Source organism: Garra rufa, chromosome 22 (assembly GCF_049309525.1).
Source record: "Garra rufa chromosome 22, GarRuf1.0, whole genome shotgun sequence".
In the NCBI taxonomy this organism is placed as follows: Eukaryota; Metazoa; Chordata; class Actinopteri; order Cypriniformes; family Cyprinidae; genus Garra; species Garra rufa.
In genome coordinates, this window is record NC_133382.1 from 4,525,632 (window position 1) to 4,550,821 (window position 25,190).

General features: G+C 33.8%; 2 protein-coding genes across 5 annotated transcripts in view; one reads left to right on the plus strand and one right to left on the minus strand.

The window, feature by feature from the left end:
- Window positions 1-25,190, minus strand: part of abcc3 (ATP-binding cassette, sub-family C (CFTR/MRP), member 3) — a 399,896-nt gene that overhangs the window by 372,281 nt on the left and 2,425 nt on the right. The gene's annotated exons all lie outside the window — the stretch shown is intronic.
- On the plus strand, window positions 65-5,752 carry LOC141298149 (sulfotransferase 2B1-like). 2 transcript variants are annotated; one of them, XM_073828662.1, is made up of 6 exons: window positions 65-224; window positions 1,832-2,043; window positions 2,122-2,248; window positions 3,161-3,255; window positions 3,961-4,141; window positions 5,262-5,752. In XM_073828662.1, exons 1-6 carry the CDS (start codon window positions 86-88, stop codon window positions 5,294-5,296), a joined length of 789 nt encoding a protein of 262 aa, XP_073684763.1. In that variant the 5' UTR covers window positions 65-85; the 3' UTR covers window positions 5,297-5,752. The 2 variants fall into 2 exon arrangements, with proteins under 2 accessions (XP_073684763.1, XP_073684762.1); XM_073828661.1 differs by having other exon boundaries at window positions 5,284-5,751.

Consider the following 25,190-nt stretch of genomic DNA (forward strand, 5'->3'; position numbering starts at 1 on the left):
GCATTCCAGGAGTTCTCGCGGTGTCACGTGATTTACTTTGGCTGTGACTTTAGTTTGCGGTTTATTTGCTTCAAAATCCGGAGAAATGACGGAAGCTGAGCTGTACTCGGTGTATAAAGATGTGTACGTCCCTACGCATTTACACCCTCCAGAATGTCTGAAATACTATGAGGAGTTCACTTTCCGTCCGGACGACATCCTGATCGTCACTTACCCTAAATCCGGTGAGTTTTATGACTTTGCGATGCAGACTATTGTAGGAGTTTGACACAGCAGATAGCAGCCTAACCTGTAATGCGTGTTTTTTTGTACTCCGTAAAGCCTGCAGCTATCTACCGTGGTAACCACATGGTAACAATGGTTAAGCTTTACAACAAGGTTAACCGACATTCAATGATAAGCAATGCATTTGTTACAGTACATAAATTAAATATATCTATTTTAGTGTTTACGTATTTTATTTCGTTTTTATTGTATAATAGTTTATTATTATTGTACATTTTTAATTATTTGTTAGCTTTTATCAACTCAAACCCACTGCAGTTCTTACATTAACTCTTGAGAAACTGCAGCTATGTGTTTTTTTTTTTTTTACCCATTTCATGATGCTGACTTCAAAGAACGAAATATAATTGATTTCCATTGATGTTGGTTTGTTAGGATAGGACAGTATTTGGCCAAGATACAACTATTTGAAAATCTGGAATCTGAGGGTGCAAAAAAAAAAAAAACAAACAAAAAAAACTTTAGTTTGGGTATTTATGGTTGGAACTTTAATAAATATCTTCATGGAACATGATCTTTTCTTAATATCCTGATGATTTTTGGCATAAAAGAAAAATCGATCATTTTAACCCATACAATGTGCTACTTAAGACTGGTACATTTAACGGTAAGTTTTAAACAGGTAAGGTAAAATGTAATCTAAAGTAATCTACTAATCATACTAACTACTACGTTACTAACATAATATACCCAGCACTCCAAAAACATCTAATTAATTAAATGTGTTACTTGCAGTCTCTTATTATTAGTAATTATTTGTGAAATTAGTTAGGAATTTCTGAGGGAAAGATGTTTCTAAACTAACATGCAACTTTTAAATAATATATGTGACCCTGGACCACAAAACCACTCTAAGATTTTTCAAATAGTTGTATCTCGGCCAAAATATTGTCCTATTCTAAAAAAGCAACATTCATGAAAAGCTTATTTATTCAGCTTTCAGATGATGTTTAAATCTCAATTGACAACTATGTGTGGTTTTGTGGTCCAGGGTCACATAGAAAAGTCTGAGATTAATGCCTAATGCTTTAGAAGCATTCTTCATTAACTAATGCAGTTAACTAATGTTAGCAAACAACTAGATTTTAGTGAAAAAATACAATAGAATTCTGGAAGAAACTGTAATAGTAAAAAGTGTACATTTTGGGCCAAAGTGGTTTCACTCAATAACTGTAAGTTACTCTAACAAAATAGCTGTTGCTTGCAAAAAATGCATTGGGGTTATGCTTGTAAACTAAAATAAACGCAGAAAGACCGTTTTTGTTCTACGTTGTCTGTTTTCACATCCACATACCCTTGTTTCATAACAAAACCTGCGATGGAACGTTGGCTGTGCATGTTATTACCTGTTTAAATGAGTTCATTGTATTATTAACCGGGCAGATCATGTGGGTCAGTGTCATTTGATAGTCAAAAACAACTTTAGACTTTAAAATGCATGTGCCAAGTTTTTATAAATGCACTCTTTGTTGGTTCTAAAACACCTTAAAGCCACATTTCTATGCTTGAGTGAAAGTAAGCTTGACCTGTGACCTTTGTTCCACAGGCACAACATGGATGCAGGAGGTGATTCCTCTGATCGTGAGCGACGGTGATTTGACTCCGGTGCTGACGGTGCCAAACTGGGACCGAGTGCCATGGCTGGAGGAGCACCGGGCGATCCTGCTCAATCTGGAGGAGAGACCTTCTCCACGCATTTTCGCAACTCACTTCCATCACAGCATGATGAACGAGTCTTACTTCAAAATAAAGCCCAGGGTAAAAACACTCTGAAGAGTGAATAAATCACGCATTGTGATGCATTAAGAATATTGTACACTTCACTCTTTGCTTCAGGTTCTCTATGTCATGCGTGACCCAAAAGACGTGTTCACATCCTCATATTACTACTATGGAATGGCCTCATACTTGGTGAACCCAGGAACCCAAGATGAGTTCATGGAGAAGTTTCTTGATGGAAAAAGTATGGATTTCATCTCTTTTTTACATTTACAGGTTACAAATGTTTCTATTAGCTTCTTATTAGAGCAAACTTAAACCGAAGTACAAAAGTGAGGCGTGCATATCTGTTCTCATTGTTGTTACCAAGCAAGATGTTGGGGAAAGTTACTTTTAAAAGTAATGCATTACAACATTGAATTACTCCCTAAAAAAGTAACTAATTAAGTTACTTTTTATGGAAAGTAATGCGTTACGTTACTTTTGCGTTATTTTTTAAATCTGGGAAAGGCTTGTTTGTTTTTTAATATAAAAAGTTATATTTTTTTGTCAATTTTAAAAGCCTTTTCACACCAAAAGCCTCAGGCTTAGTAAAAAGTAAATTCACGTCTGTACGGTAGACCACAGAAGGAAAAAGTAAACTCTTCAGCAATAAAAACGGAAAACAAATGTTAGATTATCTTGAGTAATTTTTGCTTATTAGTATGGATGAATTGGATCATTAAAGGTTGGCAGCAAAGACATTGGTTAATAAAATGGGATTAAATGCATAAAGGATATTTGTATTATTTAAGATTTAATTATTGCAGGTTTGAGACTGTTTTTATTCCTTTTGAGGAATACGGTATCTGTTTATTTAGTGAGTGAGATTTAGTTCTAGAACTAAAGTAACATCTTACTCACGATTTCTCTCAACATGGGGACAGGAGAGCTTTTAATCAGTAAATGGGGAAAAACTGAGATATATTTTTTTATTTCAATTAAAAAGTAATGCGCTACTTTACTAGTTACTTGGAAAAAGTAATATTATTACGTAACTTGCGTTACTTGTAATCCGTTACCCCCAACACTGGTTGTAATATGCAATATGCTTTTTGTGATATTGCAATGTCTTTGTTTTATAAAGGAATGATTTGAGCATATATTTTATTCGCAGTCATGTTCGGTTCCTGGTTTGATCATGTGAAAAGCTGGATTAATGCTGAAGAGAAGGAATCCATACTGTACATGTTCTATGAGGAGATGATCGCTGTAAGTAGCTTCTTCACAAAGCAGGACTGAACACGCAGCTTCAGTTCATTATTTTTACTTGTTCTGTAAAAAAGTTCATGGGTTTCTATAACCTTGTCATAACAATAAATATTGAGGGTAAACTTGTTGGCGGCGATAGCCGTGTGGTTAGCGCGCTGACATATAGCCCGACTCAAGGACCTTTCCCGATCCCGCCCCCTATCTCTCTCCCACTTCACTTCCTGTCCTATCTGATCTGTCCTATCATAATAAAGGTAAAAACGGCCAAAAAATAAATCTTTAAAAAAAAAAATATTGCGGGTAAACTGGTTTGGCTTGCTCATGAACAAGACTTCACTTGTGCTCCAGTCCAATGTTTTCCTCCTCTTCATCTTTAAAGGAATAGTTCAACCAAAAGTGAAATTTTTTTGCAATTTTTTACAATGCAAAATATTAAGTATTAATTATTAACACATTTTATTTTATTTTACATGAGTTTGTTTTTATTCTACCTTTTGCTAGTAGGCTTTTTGTCCTTCCACAAACTAAAGCTTAGGTAGTTCTGGAGATTTTGTCTTTGACCTTGAGGAAAAACCTGTTTGTTTTTTCTGACATTTTTATGTTCAGATTTTGCATTTTATCTTAAGCTAGACAGGGCATTAAATACTGAAATCCTTGCAAAGTTCTTCTTGGTTTCTAACATGTGATCACATAAATCTTTGTCAGGATCTGAAAGGATCTGTGGAGAAAATTGGCAAGTTTCTTGGTAAATCTCTGAGTCCAGATGTGTTGCAGAAGATCGCTGACCACTGCGTCTTCAAGAACATGAAACAAAACAACATGTCCAACTTTTCTCTGGTTCCAGAGGAATACATGGACCAAAAGAAATCTGAATTCATGAGGAAAGGTAACATATGCAATACCCGAATAATTCTTAAGTGATTGGCAAAAATTAAAAATGTGACATAATTTACTCACTTACTGTCAGGCTTCAAAAAGTCAGCAAAAGCACCATAAATAGTATTATAAAAGTAGTCTATATTACATGTTAACTGTGATATATACTATTTTACAGTGGTTTTTTATTTAGTGATAGTTGTTCATGAGTGCCTTGTTTGTCCTGAACAGTTAAACTGCCTGCCGTTCTTTAGAAAAACCCTTCAGGTCCCACAAATTCTTTGGTTTTCCAGCATTTTTGTGTAATTGAACCCTTTCCAGCAATGGCTGTATGATTTTGAGAACCGTCTTTTCAAACTGAGGACAACTGAGGGACTCATATGCAACTATTACAGAAGGTTCAAACACTCACTGATGCTCCAGAAGTAGAAAAGATGCATTAAGAGCCAGGGGGTGAAAACATTTGGAATTTGAAGATCAGGATAAATTTAACTTACTTTGTCTTCTGGGAAACATGTAAGTATCGTCTGTAGCTTCTGAAGGGCAGTACAAAATGAAAAAAATATGATATTTAGGCAAAATAAGAAAAATGTACACATCTTCATTCTGTTCAAAAGTTTTCACCCCAGCTCTTAATGCATGTTTTCTCCTTCTGGAGCATCAGTGAGTGTTTGAACCTTCTGTAATAGTTTCAGATGAGTCCCTCAGTTGTCCTCAGTGTGAAAAGATGGATCTCAAAATCATACAGTCATTGTTGGAAAGGGTTCAAATACACAAAAATGCTGAAAAAACACAGAATTTGTGGGACCTGAAGGATTTTTCTGAAGAACAGCAGGCAGTTTAACTGGTCAGGACAAACAAGGGACTCATAAACAACTATCACTAAACAAAAACGCAGCTGTGGATCATTCAGGTAACAACACAGTATTAAGAGTCAAGGGGGTGTAAAATTTTGAATGCCTTAATTTTTATAAATTCAGCTATTATTTTCTCTTGAGGACTAAATGTAAACGTCTTTTATGTGAAGTATCTTATTCAGGTCAGTACTAAATAAAAAACAACATGCATTTTTAAACCTTTGACTTCAACTGTTGATTGTATCCAGATGTGCCGTATTTACTCAGGACTAGTTGTCTTGTTTTTCTCTGTAAGGAATTGCTGGTGACTGGAAGAATCTGTTCACTGAGGCCCAAGAGCAGCGATTTAATGCCGTATACAAAGAAAAGATGAAAGATGTGACGTTCAAGTTTATGTGGGACTAAAAAATACATACTTGCTTTTAATGAGGCACATTAACCCGTCTATAACAGACAGTTTTTATGTTATTTTATATAAATCTCCTATGTATATCACTGTTTTTCTAACAAAATTATGCAGAAAAAAATGTCTATGCACTTTAAGTACCTCTGTTATACTGATCAGTAATTCCTTTTACTACTTTATTTAAAAAAGCCAATCATAAATGCATGTATTACTAATAAATAATTAATTTGATGATATTCATATATAATTTATAATCATTTTTAAGCATTTGTTGCATGCATTTTATTCATAAGTCTAATAAATGCATAGTTTATACAAAATGTTGGGTAATTTACTCATTATTTAAAAAGTAATTACTGCTAGCTTTTAATAATATCTTCAACAGTGTACTCTCTATAATAAGTATTACATTACTTATTACTAATTACCAGTGTTGGGGAAAGTTACTTTTAAAAGTAATGCATTACAACATTGAGTTACTCTTTAAAAAAGTAACTAATTACGTTACTTAGTTACTTTTTATGGAAAGTAATGCGTTATGTTACCTTTTAAATCTGGGCAGGGCTTATTTGTTTTTAATATAAAAAGCTATATTTTGGGCAAATGTAAAAGCCTTTTCACAGCAAAAGCCTCAGGCTTAGAGAAAAGTAAATTAACGTCTGTACAGTAGACCGCAGAAGAAAAAATGTCAACTTTTCAGCAATAAAAAAGGGAAAATAAATGTTAGATTATCTTGAGTAATTTTTGCTTATTAGTATGGATGAATTGGATCATCGAAGATCGGCAGCAAAGACATTGGTTAATAAAATGGGACTAAACACATAAAGGATATTTGTATTATTTAACATTTAATTATTGCAGGTTTGTGTTGAATTTCACTGTTTTTATTCATTTTGAGGAACACTGTATCTGTTTTTTTAGTGTGTGAGATGAATTAATGCATGTTCACATTTATTCTAGAACTAAAGTAACATCTTACTCACGATTTCTCTCATCATGGGGACAGGAGAGCTTTTAATTAATAAATTGGAGAAAAATAAGTAAATGCTATATCAATCTTGACCAGTTAAACAATACAAAGATAGATATGAAAGTCCAAGAAGTAACTGTACTTTAATAACAAAAAAAAGGAGTAATTCTTTACCTTTTCAATGGAAAAATAATGAAGTGACATTAATAAATTACTTAGTAATGCATTTACACCCAGCACTGTTTACAGTGACTGTTGTAAATGTAAACAAGCAGGATACTTTCCACAACACTAGAGGGCGGCGGCGCTGCGCTAATGTGAAACGCCAACAGCGCCGAAGCAAAGAAGAAGAAGCTTAGAAACAACTCGCGCTATGGTTGCGGCTCTGAGAGGGAATAAATCCGGAGTCAGACTCATTCACGTATTTATCGTTCAAGTAGCTAAAATATATTACAAGAGAACAGACTGTAGCCACTATTCTGCGTTATTAGATGTTTTAAATATATATTTTAAGGTAAAACGGGTGCGATGTTTCTTGAAGTACTTATTTTAGCTGCAAAAATACTTTTTCCACCAACGTACTTCCATTATATTGGCTTGTTGGAAAACTGCGAATATAAGTAATACGAATTGTCATTCATTTTGCCTTACGACAGAAATTTAAAAGCCATAATTCAAATAAGGCTTTATATTGATTCAAGTTCAGTGTCATGAAACTCTTTTAGAGATTCAGGGAATCGTTTTAAGAAGTGGCTCCTTATTAGATTCGTTTTTTTTTAAACCAGAGATGCCAGGCTGTTTTTGTTTAAACTCGTAGTGAATTTTATACCTGGAGAATGTCTTGTTTTAAATGAGAAGCAAACGATCAGAAAATAATGGCAAACAAACAGGAAATGAACAAAGGCCCTCAGATACATCAAGGGCCCCTGGTGAGGTCAAGGGCCCCGGATGAAGCACTGCCCTCTACATCGGGAACAGACCAAAGTATTGTACATTTTATTTATCTTCTACAGGTTTTTTTATACACTACCAGTCAAAAGTTTTTGAACTAAGTTTTAAAAATGTTTTTTTTTGCTCCCCAAGTGTGCATTTATTTGATCCAGAATACAAAAACAGTTAAATTTAAAACTTTTTAATGTTTAAAAAAAAAAAAAAAACATCAAGCCTGCATTTATTCGATCCAAAGTACAACAAAAGCAGTAATATTGTAAAAAAAATTTTACTATTTAAAATAACTGCTTTCTGTTTGAATATATTTTAAAATGTAATTTATTCCTGTGATTTCAAAGTTGATTTTTCAGAATCATTACTGCAGTCTTCAGTGTCACATGATTTTTCAGAAATCATTCGAATTTTCTGATTTGCTGCTCACAAAACATTTATTATTATTATGTTGAAAACAGCTAAGTAGATTTTTTTCAGTTTTTTTTTTTTTTAATGAATAGAAAGGTCAGAAACAGCATTTATCTGAAATGGAAATCTTTTGTAACATTATAAATGTCTTCATCATCATCCTTGCTAAATAAAAGTATTAATTTCTATAAATATATTAGCTTTTGAATGGTGTAGCATTTGTATAATGTTACAAAAGCTTTTTTATTTCAGATAAATGCTGATCTTTCTATTTATCAAAGATTGGTCAAAAAATGCACTCAACTGTTTTAAATATTGATAATAATAATAATTAAAAAAAATGTTTCTTAAACAGCAAATCTGTATTTTAGAATGATTTCTGACGGATCATGTGACACTGAAGACTGGAGTAATGATGCTGAAAATTTAGCTTTGATCACAGGAATAAATTACATTTTAAAATATATGCAAATAGAAAGCTGATATTTTAAATAGTAAAAATATTTCACAATTTTACAGCTTTTTTTTGCTTTGGATCAAATAAATACAGGCTTGGTAAGCAGAGGAGACTTTAAAAAACTTTGACTCGTAGTGTAGTACTTACTGTAGTTTAGGGAAGGAAATTTACAATTGAATCTTGCTTCATCAGGCCCCTCATTGCAAACACTGAAAGAGGAGGTTGTCAACTTAATACAGAGCTTTCCGGAAGGAATCGAAGTGTCCAGGTTAATCTTTATGTACAGGAGGGTCTACGGCAAGAGGTTTGGACCATTGAACAGTTATGGCTTGGATGGCCTTCAGGAGCTTTTCGAAGAGCTTGGCGACCAAGTGTGTGTGGAACGGACTTACAATAAAAACATGATCAAATCTGCAAACCCTGTTCACAGGACTGCCATGTTTCAAGGTATGAACTAAAAGCATTGCCTTAATTTACTTCATTGTTTATATGTTGTGGCTGAGTAATCTGGTAACCAAAATATTGAACCAAAACCAAAACCATTCAACACAAAATGAGGATTATTTCTCCTGTTTATAGTATCAATTATTATTTTCAGTGAATATTTAAAGAAATAGTTCAACCAAAAATGAAAATTTGGTCAATTGTGCTCACCCTCAGGCCATCCAAGATTTAGATGAGTTTGTTTCTTCATTAGGTTTGAAGAAATGTAGTATTCCATCACTTGCTCACCAATAGATTCTCTGCAGTCCATCAGTTAACATCTGGAGAAGCCAAAAGATGCATGTTTATAAGAAACACTCCCTAACTTTTTAACTAAAATACAAGTTCATAATTCGTAATAACACTTCCTCCAGTGAAAAAGTTGTCTGTTCTGAATCAGGAGAGAAATCTGCACAGAACAAGCACAGTTCACAAGCCAAAACACAGGGTTTCCGCGGGGTCTTAAAAAGTCTTAAAAAGTCTAAAATTTAAAAATCAAAATTTTAGGCCTTAAAAAGTCTTAAATTCGCTGTTCTAGGTCTTAAATAATTTTACACAGGTCTTATTTTTCCGATGTCCATGTAACGCTACCTCTAATGCTCATTTAAATTCTCTTTCTGTTGTTTCCGTGGTGTTGTAGTTCTTTATTTCACTATTCCAAATATAATTTGCTGAATTTAAACTACAAATGAGACCAGCATGCAATAGCCAATCAGCTTTCTGTTATTGGCGCGAGTCTCTCTCGGATTGTACCGCAGAAGTCAAATGGATTTAACTTTTTAGCTATGGGGAGGTGCAAGTTTAGCGAAACTGGGCTTGGAAAAACTGAATATAGGGCTTGGCTAAGGCTAAGGCCAGTTGCTAACAACTGTAGATTTTTTTCTCCCTCTGTGGAAGTTTCTGCGTCTTCAGACAGAATCGCAGTATTTATATAACATTTATAATATATATATTTATAAATCAATAAATGTATTTAAAACATTAATCTCACTTTTAATTTTGCAGTGTAAATTATGTAATCTCACTGCTAACAGCCATTTAGAATTTATTGATAAATTCATAAAATAAATTTCAAAGGTACGCATACATTTCAAAAGTAAAAAAAAAAAAATCGCTTCAGAATTTTTTTTTTTAAATCAGATATTTCTAGTGGTACTTTTATGGGGATATTTTGTGTGGAATAGTATCTGCTGATATGGAAAGTTCACTGTATATCGTAGTAATAAATTTAATTTATGACAGCCATGAAATTTTGTTTACTTTTTACATTAAACACATTAAATATCACATATGCATGTAATATAATATCTATTTCCATTACAGGTTAAGGTCTTAAATTTCATATAAGGTGGTATTAAAAAGGTCTTAAAAAGTCTTAAATTTCACTTGTTCATATCTGCAGAAACCCTGCAAAACAGCTCTAAACAAATTTGTGGGTGGATTATATTTAAAGGAAAGCATTATATGGATTATGTATGGAAGCCTGCTTCCACTGAATAAAAACTTTAAATGTTACTGTGACTTATCTCACAATTCTGATTTTTTTTTCTCAGAATTGTGTGATACAGAATTGCATGATTGTGACTTTATCTCACAATTCAGTTTTTTTTTCTCGCAATTGCGAGTTAAGTCAGAATTGTGAAATATAAACTTGTGAACATGTCTTTTTTTCTCCTCATAAATGGATGTTATAACTTGCACCTGTGAGTTTATATCTATAATTTTGAGAAAAAAAATCTGAATTGCAAGATACAAACTTGCAATTGCGAGATAAGTCAGAATTGTGAGATATAAACTCTTTATTTAAAAACTTTATTTCTCGAAATTGTGATTTTCATATCCTGCAATTCTGACTTTATAACTCGCAATTGTGAGTTTATATCTCACAGTTCTGAGAAAAAAGTCAGAATTGCGAAATACAAACTTGCAATTGTGAGAAAAAAGTCAGAATTGCATGATGTAAACCTGCAATTGCAACATTTTTATCTCACAATTCTGACTTTTTTCTCTCGCAATTGTAAGTTAAGTCAGAATTGTGAGATATAAACTTGTGAACATATCAGTCTTTTTTTTCTCCTCAGAAATGGACTTTATAACTTGCAATTTAAAGTTTAAATCTGTAATTTTGATATAATTTGATTAAAAAAAGTCCGAATTGCAAGATACAAAATTGCAATAGTGAGAAAAAAGTTAGAATTGTGACTTACAAACTTGCAATTGTGAGGAAAGACAGTGAGAATTGCTAGAAATAAACTCTTTATTTAAAAACTTTATTTCTCTAAATTGTGGTTTTATATCCTGCAATTCTGACTTTATAACTTGCAATTGTGAGTTTATATCTCACAGTTCTGAGAAAAAAGTCAGAATTGCGAAATAGAAATTTGCAATTATGAGAAAAAAGTCAGAATTGCGAAATACAAATTTGCAATTGTGAGAAAAAAGTCAGAATTGCGAAATACAAATTTGCAATTGCGAGAAAAAAGTCAGAATTGCATGATGTAAACTCGCAATTGCAACATTTTTATCTCACAATTCTGACTTTTTTTTCTCGCAATTGTAAGTTAAGTCAGAATTGTGAGATATAAACTTGTGAACATATCAGCCTTTTTTTTCTCCTCAGAAATGGACTTTATAACTTGCAATTGCGAATTTATATCTGTAATTTTGATATCATTTGATTAAAAAAAAGTCAGAATTGCAAGATACATAATTGCAATTGCGAGAAACAAGTCATAATTGCGAAATACAAACTTGCAATTGTGAGGAAAAAAAGTGAGAATTGCGACATACAAACTCTTTATTTAAAAACTTTATTTCTCGAAATTGTGATTTTTATATCTCACAGTTCTGAGAAAAAAATCACAATTGTGAAATACAAACTTGCAATTGTAAGAAAAAAGTCAGAATTGCATGATGTAAACTCGCAATTGTGACATTTTTATCTCCCAGTTCTGACTTTTTTTCTCGCAATTGCGAGTTAAGTCAGAATTGTGAGATATAAATTTGTGAACGTATCAGTCTTTTTTTTTCTCCTCAGAAATGGACTTTATAACTTGCAATTGCGAGTTTACAACTGTAATTTTGATATAATTTGATTAAAAAAAAAGTCCAAATTGCAAGATACAAAATTGCAATTGCGAGAAAAAAGTTAGAATTCTGACTTACAAACTTGCAACTGTGAGGAAAAAAAGTCATAATTTGAAGATATAATATCTTTATTTAAAGACTTTATTTCTCACAATTGTGAGTTTGTCTCGCAGTTCTGAGAAAAAAGTCAGAAGTGTGAAATACAAACTTGCAGTTGCGAGGAAAAAAAGTCAGAATTGTGAGAGAAACTCGCAATTGCGACTTTATCTCACAATTCTGACTTTTTCTTGCAATTGCAGGTTATTAAGTCATAATTATGAGAAATAAACTTGCAATTCTGTGAACATATCAGTCCTTTTTTTTCCCTCAGAAATGGAGTTTATAATCTATAATATGTATTGAAAAAAAAAATCAGAATTGGAAGGTCCAAACTTGCAATTGCAAGAAAAAATTTCAGAATTGCAAGATACAAACTCGCAATTGTGAGAAAAAGTGAGCATTATTTTTCGCAATAATGAGTTTATATCTCACAATTCTGAGAACAAAGTCAGAATTGCGAGATAAAAAGTCACAATTACCGTTTTTATTTTCTATTCAGTGATGGAAACAGGCTTCCATAATTATGGACTTTCATTTTAGTTAATGTTGTTGTGTGGATTAGTGCAATGTTTTTATCATCTGTTTGGACTCTCATTCTGACGGCACCCATTTACTGCAGAGGATCTATTGGTGAGCAAGTGATGTAATGCTATATTTTTCATTTTGGAGTGATGTAACTCAAATAATTCTTCTCTTATTATATAAATTTTGTATCACTAAATGATGTGTTTATATAATCATATAACTCCCAAAAGCACTTACTGAACACTAACAGTTGCAAGTCTGTTAAACAACAAGTACAATAATCAAACTAAACATTTAAAATGACATAAAAAAGCCAATTTGGAAGTATTTGTAATTCTCAAATGCATAATGAGTCAGATTAAGCATATAATGTTCTTGCTAAGAGTTCGACAGTTTTTTGAAATGGCATGAGAGTAGTTTTTATTTTCCTTATTTCCCCTTTAATTGGCCAGCCAGTTAAGTATCATGTTTCAGGAAATGTAACAGCGTATGTTATCTCAGGCTCCAGCTGGAAACTGAACAGACTGAGCGCTGAGTCACATGACTTCTCTGAGAACAGAGAGAGAGTTAGATCAGCTGAGAGAGAGAGAGAGAGAGCATGAGCGCAGGAAAACGAAACCTAAGGCTGTGACTCATGCCATCATTAATCATTCCACACAAACACATTAGATGCTCACTGTGTTGATATCAAGTCTTACAGCATTTTAAGCATTTCTAGCAGTTTCTGTTCAAACAGGTAGGATCGTCTTTAGGCAGATAATGGCTGCTGTGTTTTCTAGAAATGAGAGTAATAGAGTAGGTATTTGCGTTACTTTCAGTTTTGTTTCCTATGATGCATTGTATATTAATGATGAAGGGAGAGACTAGTATAAAACAACCCACAATAAATTAGTCAGTCAGTTTGGACAGGCATTCACTGAGTACATACACAGGGTAAGACCTATGCTATTATTTTCAAATGTTTGTTAATCTGTTTAAGTCATTTCCGTTCTGTTTTCTTAGTATATTTTAAAAGTTTTTTAATAAGTTTAGTTTAACAAACAGCATTTATTAATCTTAATTTCGACTTTTACTATCTACATTGTATGCTAGCATTCTTAATACACTGTAAACTAAAAGAAAATTGTATTTCTGTCAACTGACAAAAACAAAGATTAATAAATGCTCGTTGTTAGTTCATGCCATGTTAATGAATTATTTAATGTCAACAAATGTGTTAATTTACCTTAGTTAATGTTAATTTCATGCATTTACTGGTGCATTATTAATCACAAGTTTGTTAATATTAATGTTTTTATATTAACTCATGTTAACAAAGATGAATAAATTCTTCAATAAATGTGTTGTTCATTGTTTGTTCATGTTAGTTAATGCATTAACTAATGTTAACAAATGACACATTATTGTAGTGTTACCAAAATGGTTAACTTTGACTTTAATATACAATATATTAGGCATTAATTATCATCCCAAGTCATTCTTTCTTGTGTTTTAAGAATTGATTTTCAGCATTAAAGGAAAAAGTTTTCTTATAATCATTGCTGACTTTGTCTTTGAGGAATTTGATATGCCATGTTGTGAAGATAAATGCCAAATGATTATTTATTTAGGTCTAAACGAATTCTGCTTTGAATAATGTTGTACTGTTTTTACAGATGTAAATATGGATGACGCTCCTAAGATTGCAATTTGTAAGAAAGTTATCAAGATATTGAAAAAGCGCCCTGATGGAATTCCTCTTAATAAATTAGCGGAGATCTTTGCTCAGAGGCATAAACAGGCCCTTTTGCCGGCTGAACTAGGGTTCTCATCAATGGAAGACTTTGTGGACTCTCTGAGCGAGGATCTAACGGTAGAAGATGGTGTGGTCTTTCACAAGAAAACCATAGTTCTTACAGGTACTGAATTTGAAGTTTGTGACTTCAAGATCAATTTTTTTAGGGACATTACACAAGAAAACGTTCCCTACTTTATTTTCAGATTTGTTTTATGCTTTTCCCCAGAGCATTTATTAAGTAGCAGATTAAAAGTAGTCTAATATTAACCGGAGTAGGGATTTAAAGTAGTAAACCTCTTGTTAAACTGTCAGGAAAGTCTACTTTCAATTCATTATGATAATGCTGTCACATGTTTTACAGGTGAAGAGTTTGAAGAAAGATGCAGAGATGTTGTGAATTTGGTAAAAAACCACCAGGAAGGCATTCCTCTTTCAAAAATAGCAGTGTTTTATAAAAGGGAATGTGGGAGGACTCTGAGAAAAAAAGAACTTGGGTTCTCATCAATAGCAGATTTCATTTATTCTCTCAACCAAGAGCTGTGTGTAGAAAATGGCCAAATCTTCTACAAGATTGCCAAGCCTGAAGCTTCAACCCCTCCAGGTAATGACTTGTAGCTTACAGTTGAGGTCAAAAGTTTACACCCCCCATTTAGAATCTGCAAAATGTTAATTATTTTATCAAAATTGGTTAACATTTTTTCTGAATAAGTTATTTCACATAAAAGATGTTTACATATAGTCCACAAGGGAAAATAATAGTTGAATTTATAAAAATGACCCTGTTCAAAAGTTTACATACACTTGATTCTTAATACTGTGTTGTTACCCCGAATGATCCACAGCTGTTTTTTTGTTTAGTGATAGTTGTTCATGAGTCACTTGTTTGTCCTGAACAGTTAAACTGCCTGCTGTTCTTCAGAAACATCCATCAGGTCCCACAAATTATTTGGTTTTCCTGCATTTTTGTGTATTTTAACCCTTTCTGAGGACAACTGAGTGACTTATATGCAACTATTACAAAGGTTCAAACACTCACTGATGCTTCAGAAAGAAAAACTATGCATTAAAAATAAAAAAATTCAAGTACTTTTTGAATTTGAAGATCCGGTAAATTGAACTTATTTTGTCTTTTAAGAAACATGTAGCCTCTGAAGGGCAGAACTAAATGAAAAAATATAATATTTAGGCAAAATAAGAAAAATGTACACATCTTCATTCTGTTCAAAAGTTTTCACCCCTGGCTCTTGATGCATGGTTTTTCCTTCTGGAGCATCAGTGAGTGTTTGAACCTTCTGTAATAGAGTCCCTCAGTGTGAAAAGATGGATCTCAATATCATGCAGTCATTGTTGCAAAGGGTTTGAATACATACAATTGCTGGAAAACCAAATAATTTGTGGGACCTGAAGGATTTGAAGAACTGCAGGCAGTTTAACTGTTCAGGACAAACAAACAAAAATCTCTAAACAAAAAAACACAGCTGTGGATCATTCAGGTAACAACACAGTATTAAGAATCAAGTTTATGTAAACTTTTGAACAGGGTGATTTTATAATTTAATAATGATTTATTTTTTCTTGTGGACTATATGTAAACGTTTTTATGTGATATAGCTTATTCCAGTTAGTACTAAATAAACAATAACATGAATTTTGAGTGATCCCTCTTATTTTGGTAAAATAATTAACATTTTGCAGATTCTGAAAGTGAAATGTAAACTTTTGACCTCAACTGTATGTGGCTATATAGTAGTTGTGATGTGATCCTCATATGCATGTCTTATGCTTTTTTCAGCACCACCCCTGCACGATGATGGGGTTTTTAAAGACGTTGTGGATCTGGTTAAGGAACATCGCAGAGGAATTCCTATGAGGAAGCTGTCTATGCACTTCAATCAAAAGTATCGGCGTAACCTTGCTGTGTCAGAATTTGGTTTCAAAACAATCCCCTCTTTCATTAATTCTCTGAGCGATGAGTTATTGGTGGAGAAAGAGACAATCTTCCACAAGAGCCACAAAGGAGCACCTGCAGTCGCAACACCTGCGAACCCACCAACAGTGAACAATGTCTCAACACCTGCAAACCCAACAAGCCCTGTAGTTAGTTTTGGAGCTGACTTTGCTCAAAGACGTAGTGAAATGACGCAAAAGGAACTGTTGGATAAAGTTAAAGAGGTTATAAAAAAGTATCCAGATGCAAGCCATTCTATTACAGAATTGCAGAATGGCTTCTTCCTCCTGTTTGGGTCAGCACTACCGTTAAAACTCTACATGTCATTGTATGACAACCATACAGCTAAAGATTCTTCCTCTTGTCCAGTTGTGGATAAAAAACAAGCAGGGACAAAGTGCCTTGAAAGTAAGAGAATATATATTTTTTTTAAAGTGAAAACATTATTTCATGTTCTTAAATCTTAAAACCAACATACACACACTCCTATCCACTTTATTCTTGCAGAAGCACCACAGAAGATTGGTGAGGAAGCAAAGAAGATTCACCCCATGCCCGTTGTGATAAATGAACAAGTGGTCCGATCCAAGTCAGGATCCCCCTTAAACTTTCTAAGTTTAAAAGTTGAAAGTAAGAGAATATATGTTTTTTAAAGTGAAAACATTATTTCATGTTCTTGAATCTTAAAACCAACACGCACACTCCTGTCCACTTTATTCTTGCAGCAGCACCGCAGAAGATTGTTGAGGAAGCAAAGAAGATTCAGCCCATGCCCGTTGTGATAAATGAACAAGTGGTCCGGTCCAAGTCAGGATCCCCCTTAAACTTTCAAAGTTTAAGCATCCCACTTATGGCAGCCCCTATTAATCTGTCAGCTACTGACTTTCCAGTTCTTGGTTCCACGCTGTCCAAAGCTGAGGAGAAGAAACTGAAGGAGGGAAGGGGGCCTGTCTTCAATGAGTCCTACTACAGCCAAGTGAGGGAGGTCCATGGTGCTAACATGAGGGCAGCAGAAGCCTTGCTGGAAGATGAAAACAACATTGGGAGACGGAGAAAGTCCATGAGCTCACAGGATGTGAACTCTTTGGTAGAGAACGTCATGAGAGCCCTTGCAACCGAAGGAGAGCATGTCACCATTGATAGGGTCTGTCTCTTGTAAAACACCATCATTATCATAATGTCTATTATATCATTATATCATAATGTCTTAACTTTATTTTGTGTTGTTGTGAAGGTGATAAGCCGAGTTTGTTCACTTCTACAAGTGTCCAACTTGAAAGATTTGAATATCGACCCTCGCCGGCACCTGCCTGCAGTGCAGGACCTTCAGCGTACCATCAAGGAGATGAATATGTACATTGAGGTACGAGGTCTTGAACAACCTCCTGGATTAAGTTTATGATCTGATTGACAGGTTTATCATGGTGTCTTAACATCAAACATTTGTGTTTCTTTCTAAATCAGTCAGTGGAGGCGGTGTCCTCCATATGCACGCTTTACGAATTGGGACAGGCTTTAGCTAACCTGAAGAACAAGAAGCGCTTTGAGGAACTCTATCTGGGCCCTCTCTGCAAGGTCCCTCTAATTCACCGAATGTTCAGAATAGATGCAAATACTAAAGATGATGATGTACATCAGATTGCGACTGTGGACATTCTTAGGGTGAGACTGTTGACCATCCTGCAATATACCCAAGTCAAGGAGTACCCTCACTTTGATATGACTTACTCTCACTCATTGAATGCAATGGTTTTCTGCTTGCTTTAGAGTCTCCGAATGTTCAGGAGAAAAAGCAAGACACCTAGAGTTGAAATGGCTGACTTCCTGAAGGACCTTGCAGACCAGTACAGCTGTGAGTCGCCGTATGAACTTGGCATCAGAATCCAGAGTCTTGGGTTACCCATTTCGGTAAGATTCTCCATTGTTGTTCAGAAGTGTATTGGAAGTGTACCCTTAAACCTGAGAGATGGAGATGTGACCATTGACCTTAAAGTGCCCAAGCAAACACCCTGCTCCTGAAGGGCAACTATTCTAAAGAGTTAGCTACAACTTTAATCAAATATCTGAACCAGCTAATCAAGGTGAATTACTTAAACATTTCAGGTAGGTGAGTTGGAGCAGGGTTAGATCTGAAGTCTGTTGGATGGTAGGCCTTCAGGAACAGAATTGGCTATCCCTGCTCTAGGGAAAATTGTACAGCTCCGCTTCACACTCTTAGCCCTTTTCCACCAAGCGGGTCGTGTTCCTCTTCCAAGCCTGGCTCTTGACCAGTTCTTAGTTAGGTTAACTGGAGCCTAATGTGAACTGTCCACAAGTTTCCACAGACTTAAAGGGAGCCCCGTTTATTAAGACTTGTATGGCTTAATATAACGTAAATGATGTCTCTTACTGAAATATGTAGCAGAACACCCATGAAAGACTTTTATCATGTTATACACATTTTGGACTATAGGGGGTGCCATTATTTTTATTAGATGTTAGCACAATAGTTAGCTACCAAAACAAATTATTCAAAAATGTGCTGCATTTCTCTGCCCCCCACCCTCTACATCACTAGCTCTGTGGTTCAAGTCCATAAAGCTTTTAGGGCCAAAGTTGAACCTATCTTTTTGACCCAAAACCCTCTTTTCTGCATTGGAAATTTGTGGAATGATTCGAAAATGGACATAGGCCAGGAACCCTGAACTTACCTTGTAGGTGGAAAAGGGGTGTTCGTGCCACTTACATACTCTGGTCTGAATTGATGTGAACACTGACGAACAAAGTGATACAAACTGTGAAAAGTACAAGTGTTGTTTAATTAAATGCCACATAATCCCGCTCCAAAACCAAACAACTTTGAGGACCAGAGCATGCTAAACTCAGCAAACCACACTGAGCAGACTTTACTGCATTGTTTTCTTGTTTTCACATGCTGTGTTCTCAGACGTTAAATAAAGCATCTGCTGCTGAGTACTGCCACATGGACAGGGCCAAAGAAGCTATTCAGAAGGAGATCCAGGAGGAGGTGGATGCCAAAATGTATAAGATCAAGAAGAGCCTGCTGGATCCAGCCCAAGGACCTGTGATCTTCTCCCAGATTGGCAACTCCGAGCTCAGGAAAAAATATGCAAATATGACCGCCGCGGATGCAGTCATGGAAGTTTTCATCAATGCTGAAAATGTCTTCAGTAAAAGTATGGCGAAGGTGAGCAACTTTGAGGCAAGGTTGGGAGAGGATCTTTATCTAGTCTGTTCAAAACAAGCCCACTCACTTGACAAGTTTGCAGACTGGCTTTTCTTCTGGTTTGGATGTTTGATGTCTCCTAATTGCAATGGAAATGCCTAAGTGACTGCTGTGTTAAGATGAGTTGATGAAAAGACAAAGACTATGAAAGAATGGTCTTGAGTTTGAACTCGAGGCAGACTCTAGATTCTGTCCGGTTTTAAGTACACTGCCCTCCAAAAGTTTGGAAACGCCCTAGAAAAGTGGGGTTTTGGACAATATTGGCATGAATCTTTTTTAATATGTGATAATTTTGCACTGATAAGAGACAACACAAACTACAAAAACATATTTTATTACATAAACAGTTTATGCATAGAAAAACCACCATTAATAGCTATTACAGCTCTGCATAATCTGGGCATCCGAGCTGTCAGTTTATTCCAACATTGACTTGACATATTACTCCAAGCCTCCTGAATGACTGCCCAAAGATGATTCACACTACGCTGATATCGTCTAAAACCACACTTTTCCAGGGGTGTCTCCAATCTTTTGGAAGGCAGTGTACTACAACACTGACACCTATTCTAAGTATTAAACAAGCAGGTGCAAAGGTACAAAACTTGCAGTCACCCAAAGGTCTAGATTTGCTTAGGCAAACACAAAGTAGTTTTAGTGCTTTTTGTTTAGAAGAGCTTTTATGTCAGGAGGCAAATAATGCTCCCTTGGTGGACATGGACATCTCTCTTTCTGAAACAAGGTTGTCTGCCCATTTGTAATTGTCCCTAAAGAGATTCTAAAAGGAATATTTTACCCAAATTTAAAGGGCGGGACAAATATCACACCAACCAACCGTCACATCTTACTTGTGCTATGAAGAACAATGAAGGAGACATTAATATTGCTTGTTTCCAAGTTGGCGTGTTGAAATATAACACAATTGATAGCCACGATAATTGTGTAGTAAAAATCTGATATTGTGACAGCCCTGTTTCCAAATATTAATGTGTACCAAATGAAATTCCTAGACTGTCACTAGTATTTATATGAAAAATAAAAATAAACTAAAACATTGCTTTTACAATGCATGTGCGACATTACATTACAGATATTCCGTGTCATAGGAATTGAAAAGTGGTTTGTATGAAAGCCCATTTCTGCCACTGAATAATAAAATTCTAAATGTTATTGTGACTTTTTATCTCACAATTCTGACTTTCTTCTTTGTTTTGCGTGATACAAACTTGCAATTCTGACTTTTTTTCTCGCAAATGCGAGTTTATATCCTACAATTCTGACTTAACTTGCAATTGCATTATAAAGTCAGAATTGTGAGATATAAACTTGCTATTCTGAGAATTAAATTAACATTTCAGAGAAATAAAGTCAGATTTGTGAGTTAATATTGCAATTCTAACCTTATGTCTCAGAATTGCGGGTTTATTTTTCAAAATTGCGAGTTTATTTCTTAAAATTGAGTGTATTATTATTTTTTTTTTTCCAAAATTGTGGTTTTATTTCTCCGAATTGTGGGTTCATTTATTCGAATTACGGGTTTATTTCTCAGAATTGCATCTTTATTTCTCAGAATTGCATCTTTATTTCACGAAATTGAGAGTTCATTTCTCTCAATTGCAGGTCAATTTCTCAGATTTGCGGGTTCATTTTTCTCTGATTTGCGGGTTCATTTCTCGGAATTGCCGGTCCGTTTCTTGAAATTTTGAGTTTATTTCTCAGAATTGTGGGTTTATTTCTTAAAATTGAGTTTATTTTTTATTTATTTTTTTTCAAAATTGTGGGTTTATTTCTCCGAATTGTGGGTTCATTTTTTCCGAATTACGGGTTTATTTCTCGGAATTGCGAGTTCATTTCTCAAAATTGAGAGTTCATTTCTCTGAATTGCGGGTCAATTTCTCGTAATTACGGGTCCATTTCTCGGAATTGTGGGTTCGTTTCTCGGAATTATGGGTCCATTTCTCGGAATTGTGGGTTCGTTTCTTGGAATTACGGGTCCATTTCTCGGAATTGTGGGTTCGTTTCTCGGAATTACGGGTCCATTTCTCGGAATTGTGGGTTCGTTTCTTGGAATTACGGGTCCATTTCTCGGAATTGTGGGTTCGTTTCTCGGAATTATGGGTCCATTTCTCGGAATTGTGGGTTCGTTTCTTGGAATTACGGGTCCATTTCTCGGAATTGTGGGTTCGTTTCTCGTAATTACGGGTCCATTTCTCGGAATTGTGGGTTCGTTTCTCGGAATTATGGGTCCATTTCTCGGAATTGTGGGTTCGTTTCTTGGAATTACGGGTCCATTTCTCGGAATTGTGGGTTTGTTTCTCGGAATTACGGGTCCATTTCTCGGAATTGTGGGTTTGTTTCTCGGAATTACGGGTCCATTTCTCGGAATTGTGGGTTTGTTTCTCGGAATTACGGGTCCATTTCTCGGAATTGTGGGTTCGTTTCTTGGAATTACGGGTCCATTTCTCGGAATTGTGGGTTTGTTTCTCGGAATTACGGGTCCATTTCTCGGAATTGCAAGTTTTTTTCACAGAATTGCATCTTTATTTCTTGGAATTGCAAGTTTATTTCTTAAAATTGTGAGTTTGTTTTTTCGGAATTGCATCTGTATTTCTTGGAATTGCAAGTTTATTTCTCGGAATTGTGGCTTTATTTCTCAGAATTGCATCTTTATTTCTTGGAATTGCAAGTTTATTTCTTAAAATTGTGAGTTTGTTTTTCGGAATTGCATCTTTATTTCTCAGAATTGCATGATATAAACTCAGAAATCTGAATTTTTTAAGAGAAATAAACCAGTAATTTATAACAGACTTTATAACTCACAATTGCGAGTTTATATCTTACAGTTCTGAGAAAGTCAGAACTGCGTGATGTAAACTCGCAATTGCAAGGAAACGAGACTAAATTGTGAGATTAGAACGTTTACCCTTTTTTGTTTACAATTACCCTTTTTTGTGTATTAAATTTATTGGCGAAAATGGGCTTCTATAGATTTGAGACGACTGCCTGGTGTTTTTCACCGGCTGAAAATGCTTTTGTGTACACACAGCCTTACTCCTTCTCATGTTGTTCTAAACCCATGTTACATACTTTGTATTTCATAACAGAAAAGGATAAATTTTATGCTTAGTTTTTGCAATTACTGGAACTGCTTTCAAGCTTCAAAAAGTGTTTGGATAATGATGGAATTTACGTTTTTGGGTGAACTATCCCTTTAAATTGTGTCTCTTGTTTCATGCTACATTTTTGGTAATTGCATTTGTAATTCCTTCTAGCTGTTTGAGGATGTAAACGGGTGGCAGATGAGAGTAGGAGAGGATCAGACACTCTTTAATTAATGTGATGTTGTGCTCATCATCTGCTAATCCCACCCAGAAATGACTCTCCCAATACTTACATCATTAGTACTGTTTTGTCGCAGTTTTGACTGACCTTTTCCTCTTCGTTCACTTTAAGAAATTAGCATGTGATTGGGTCATTTCTGGTGGTAAATGTCCATGAATGTAATCATGCCACTTCTGCTCTGCTTTGATGAATTGAATCTGACTGGGAACATTGAATGAGTGTTTCTAATTTATTAATTTGTGATGGTTGTTTCATAACTGTTCCGGAAGGAACTGACTGTGCTTTTTTGTGTCCTCAGAATATTCAGACGTTCCTGTCATGTATAAACAGAGACAGACTCGCAAGAGCCTTATTCCAGCTTGCCATATGCTGTGGGTCCTTGGATGCTCCTCAGGACCTAGTAGCTAAAGAAAAACCACAGAAAAAAGCGGAGGCAAAGAAAACTACCGAAGAGAGAACCACAGAGATGCTCCCCACTGAAGGTGTCAAGTTTAAGACTTCATTAGTTATCTGAATCTTCCCATTTAGTTTTAGCACCACCCACAGTAAGGGCAAAAGCACAATGATGCTATTTGCAGAAAAAAATTGCTAGTGATAAGCCTGGAATTTTTTTTTAAATAAAATTATTAAATATTTTTTTTTAAACAAAAGGTTCATAGAGAGATTATTTTAACAAAAAATAAATAAAAATGTAACAAAAATGTAAATTTAAAGTTTGAATTATTAAAATTAGCCTTTAAAAGTATTTTTTAATTATTTAAAATATTAAATAAAATAGATTTTTTTAAAGAACAAAAGGTCCATATACAGATATTGTTTTGTATGAAATATAAATAAAAAATTATATTTCATATTAAATAAAAATTAAAAATATATATTTCATATTAAATAATGTTTTGTGAAATATAATTAATTATAATAATAATATATAATAATTAAAATAAAAAAGTAAATAAAATTATTGTTTCATTTTTTTTTAGAACAAAAGGTTCACAGATTATTTTAACTAAAAAATGTAACAACAAAAATATAGTGTTAAAATTATTAAATTAAAATTATTTTATAGAGCCATATAGAGCTATTGTTTTATCGAGCAAAAACGCCAAGTATAAAATAAAAAATTTAAATAAAATTATTAAATGTAATTTTTTTTAAAAACAAAAGGTTCTAAAAAATAAATATAAAAGTATAACAAAAATTAAAATATTGGGTAAAAATTATTCAGATTAGTTTTTTTAAATATTAAAGAAAATATTTTAAATGTTAAAATAAAATATTTTTTTCTGATTTTAAGAACAAAGGTCCATATAGAAAAATAAATATAAAATATTTAAAATATAAAGTTAAATTATTCAAATTAGCTTTTGTAAAATAAAAAATGTTTAATATAAAGAAAATTAAAATCAAGAGTTAAAATGAAATTATTAAATAGATTTTTTAAAAATAAAATTTTAAGAACAAAAGATTCATATAGAGATATTGTTTTAACTAGAAAAAATATTAAAAATAATTAAAATCAAAAATTAAAATAAAATTAATAAATTGATTTTTTTTTGAACAAAAGGTTCACAGAGAGTGATTATTTTAACAAAAAAAGCATAAAATACTATAAAAAATAAAGTTAAATTAAAATTTGCTATTTTAAAAGTTTTTCCAAATATTGCAATAAAATAAAATGAAAAAATGTAGTAATAGGAGCGAAAGGTCTATGTAAAGAGATGGTTTTAATTAGAATAAATGTTACATATAATATACATACTTTATCCATACACATTACTGTCTGTTGTGTAAAAGTTCATCTCTGAGCTCTTCTCATGTGGTCTTTTTTTTTGCGTAGCTGATGTAAAGAGCTATTTTCAGGAGTCTGTCACTAATTTGAAGAGCACACCTACTGTGACCTACCTTCGATCGCTGGAAAAGAAGATCGCGGAGAACTTCAAGTTTAAAGACTTCAGTCAGCTGCAGCAAGGAACCTTCCTTGATTTCATTATCAAGAACAAAAAGGTGTGTTTCTACTTCTGAGGTTTCTCATGGCACATCTGTCATATCATAACCTTTCTTGCTCTTGGCGCAGGTCCTGCAGGAGGCATCAGGGGGCGCCGTCTCCATCGATGGCCAGAATCCCGGAGTGAACGGCTTCAGACCGTGCAGACAGGATGTGTTTGAGTTCATCAAGCAGTGCGGGGAGGGAGACGACAGCAAAGTGAGTTTTGCTGCCAGCTTGTCTGTGCATGTTATGTGTCAAAAGATCTTTCAGAGATCACGGCTCTGATTAATATGTTTCGTGACAAATAAAAGACAGACTCAGACTTACAGAAACATCTATTAAAATAAAATAAAATAAAATAATTGCATTAAATAACAAATGGTTTATATAGAGATATTGTTTTAACTAGAAAAATTTTTAAATATAAAAAATAGTTAAAAGCAAAAATTAAAATAAAATTATTTAAAAAAAGTTTTTAAACAAAAGGTTCTTAAAAAAAAAAAAAAAAAAAATTGAATATAGTGTAAAAAATTATTCAAATT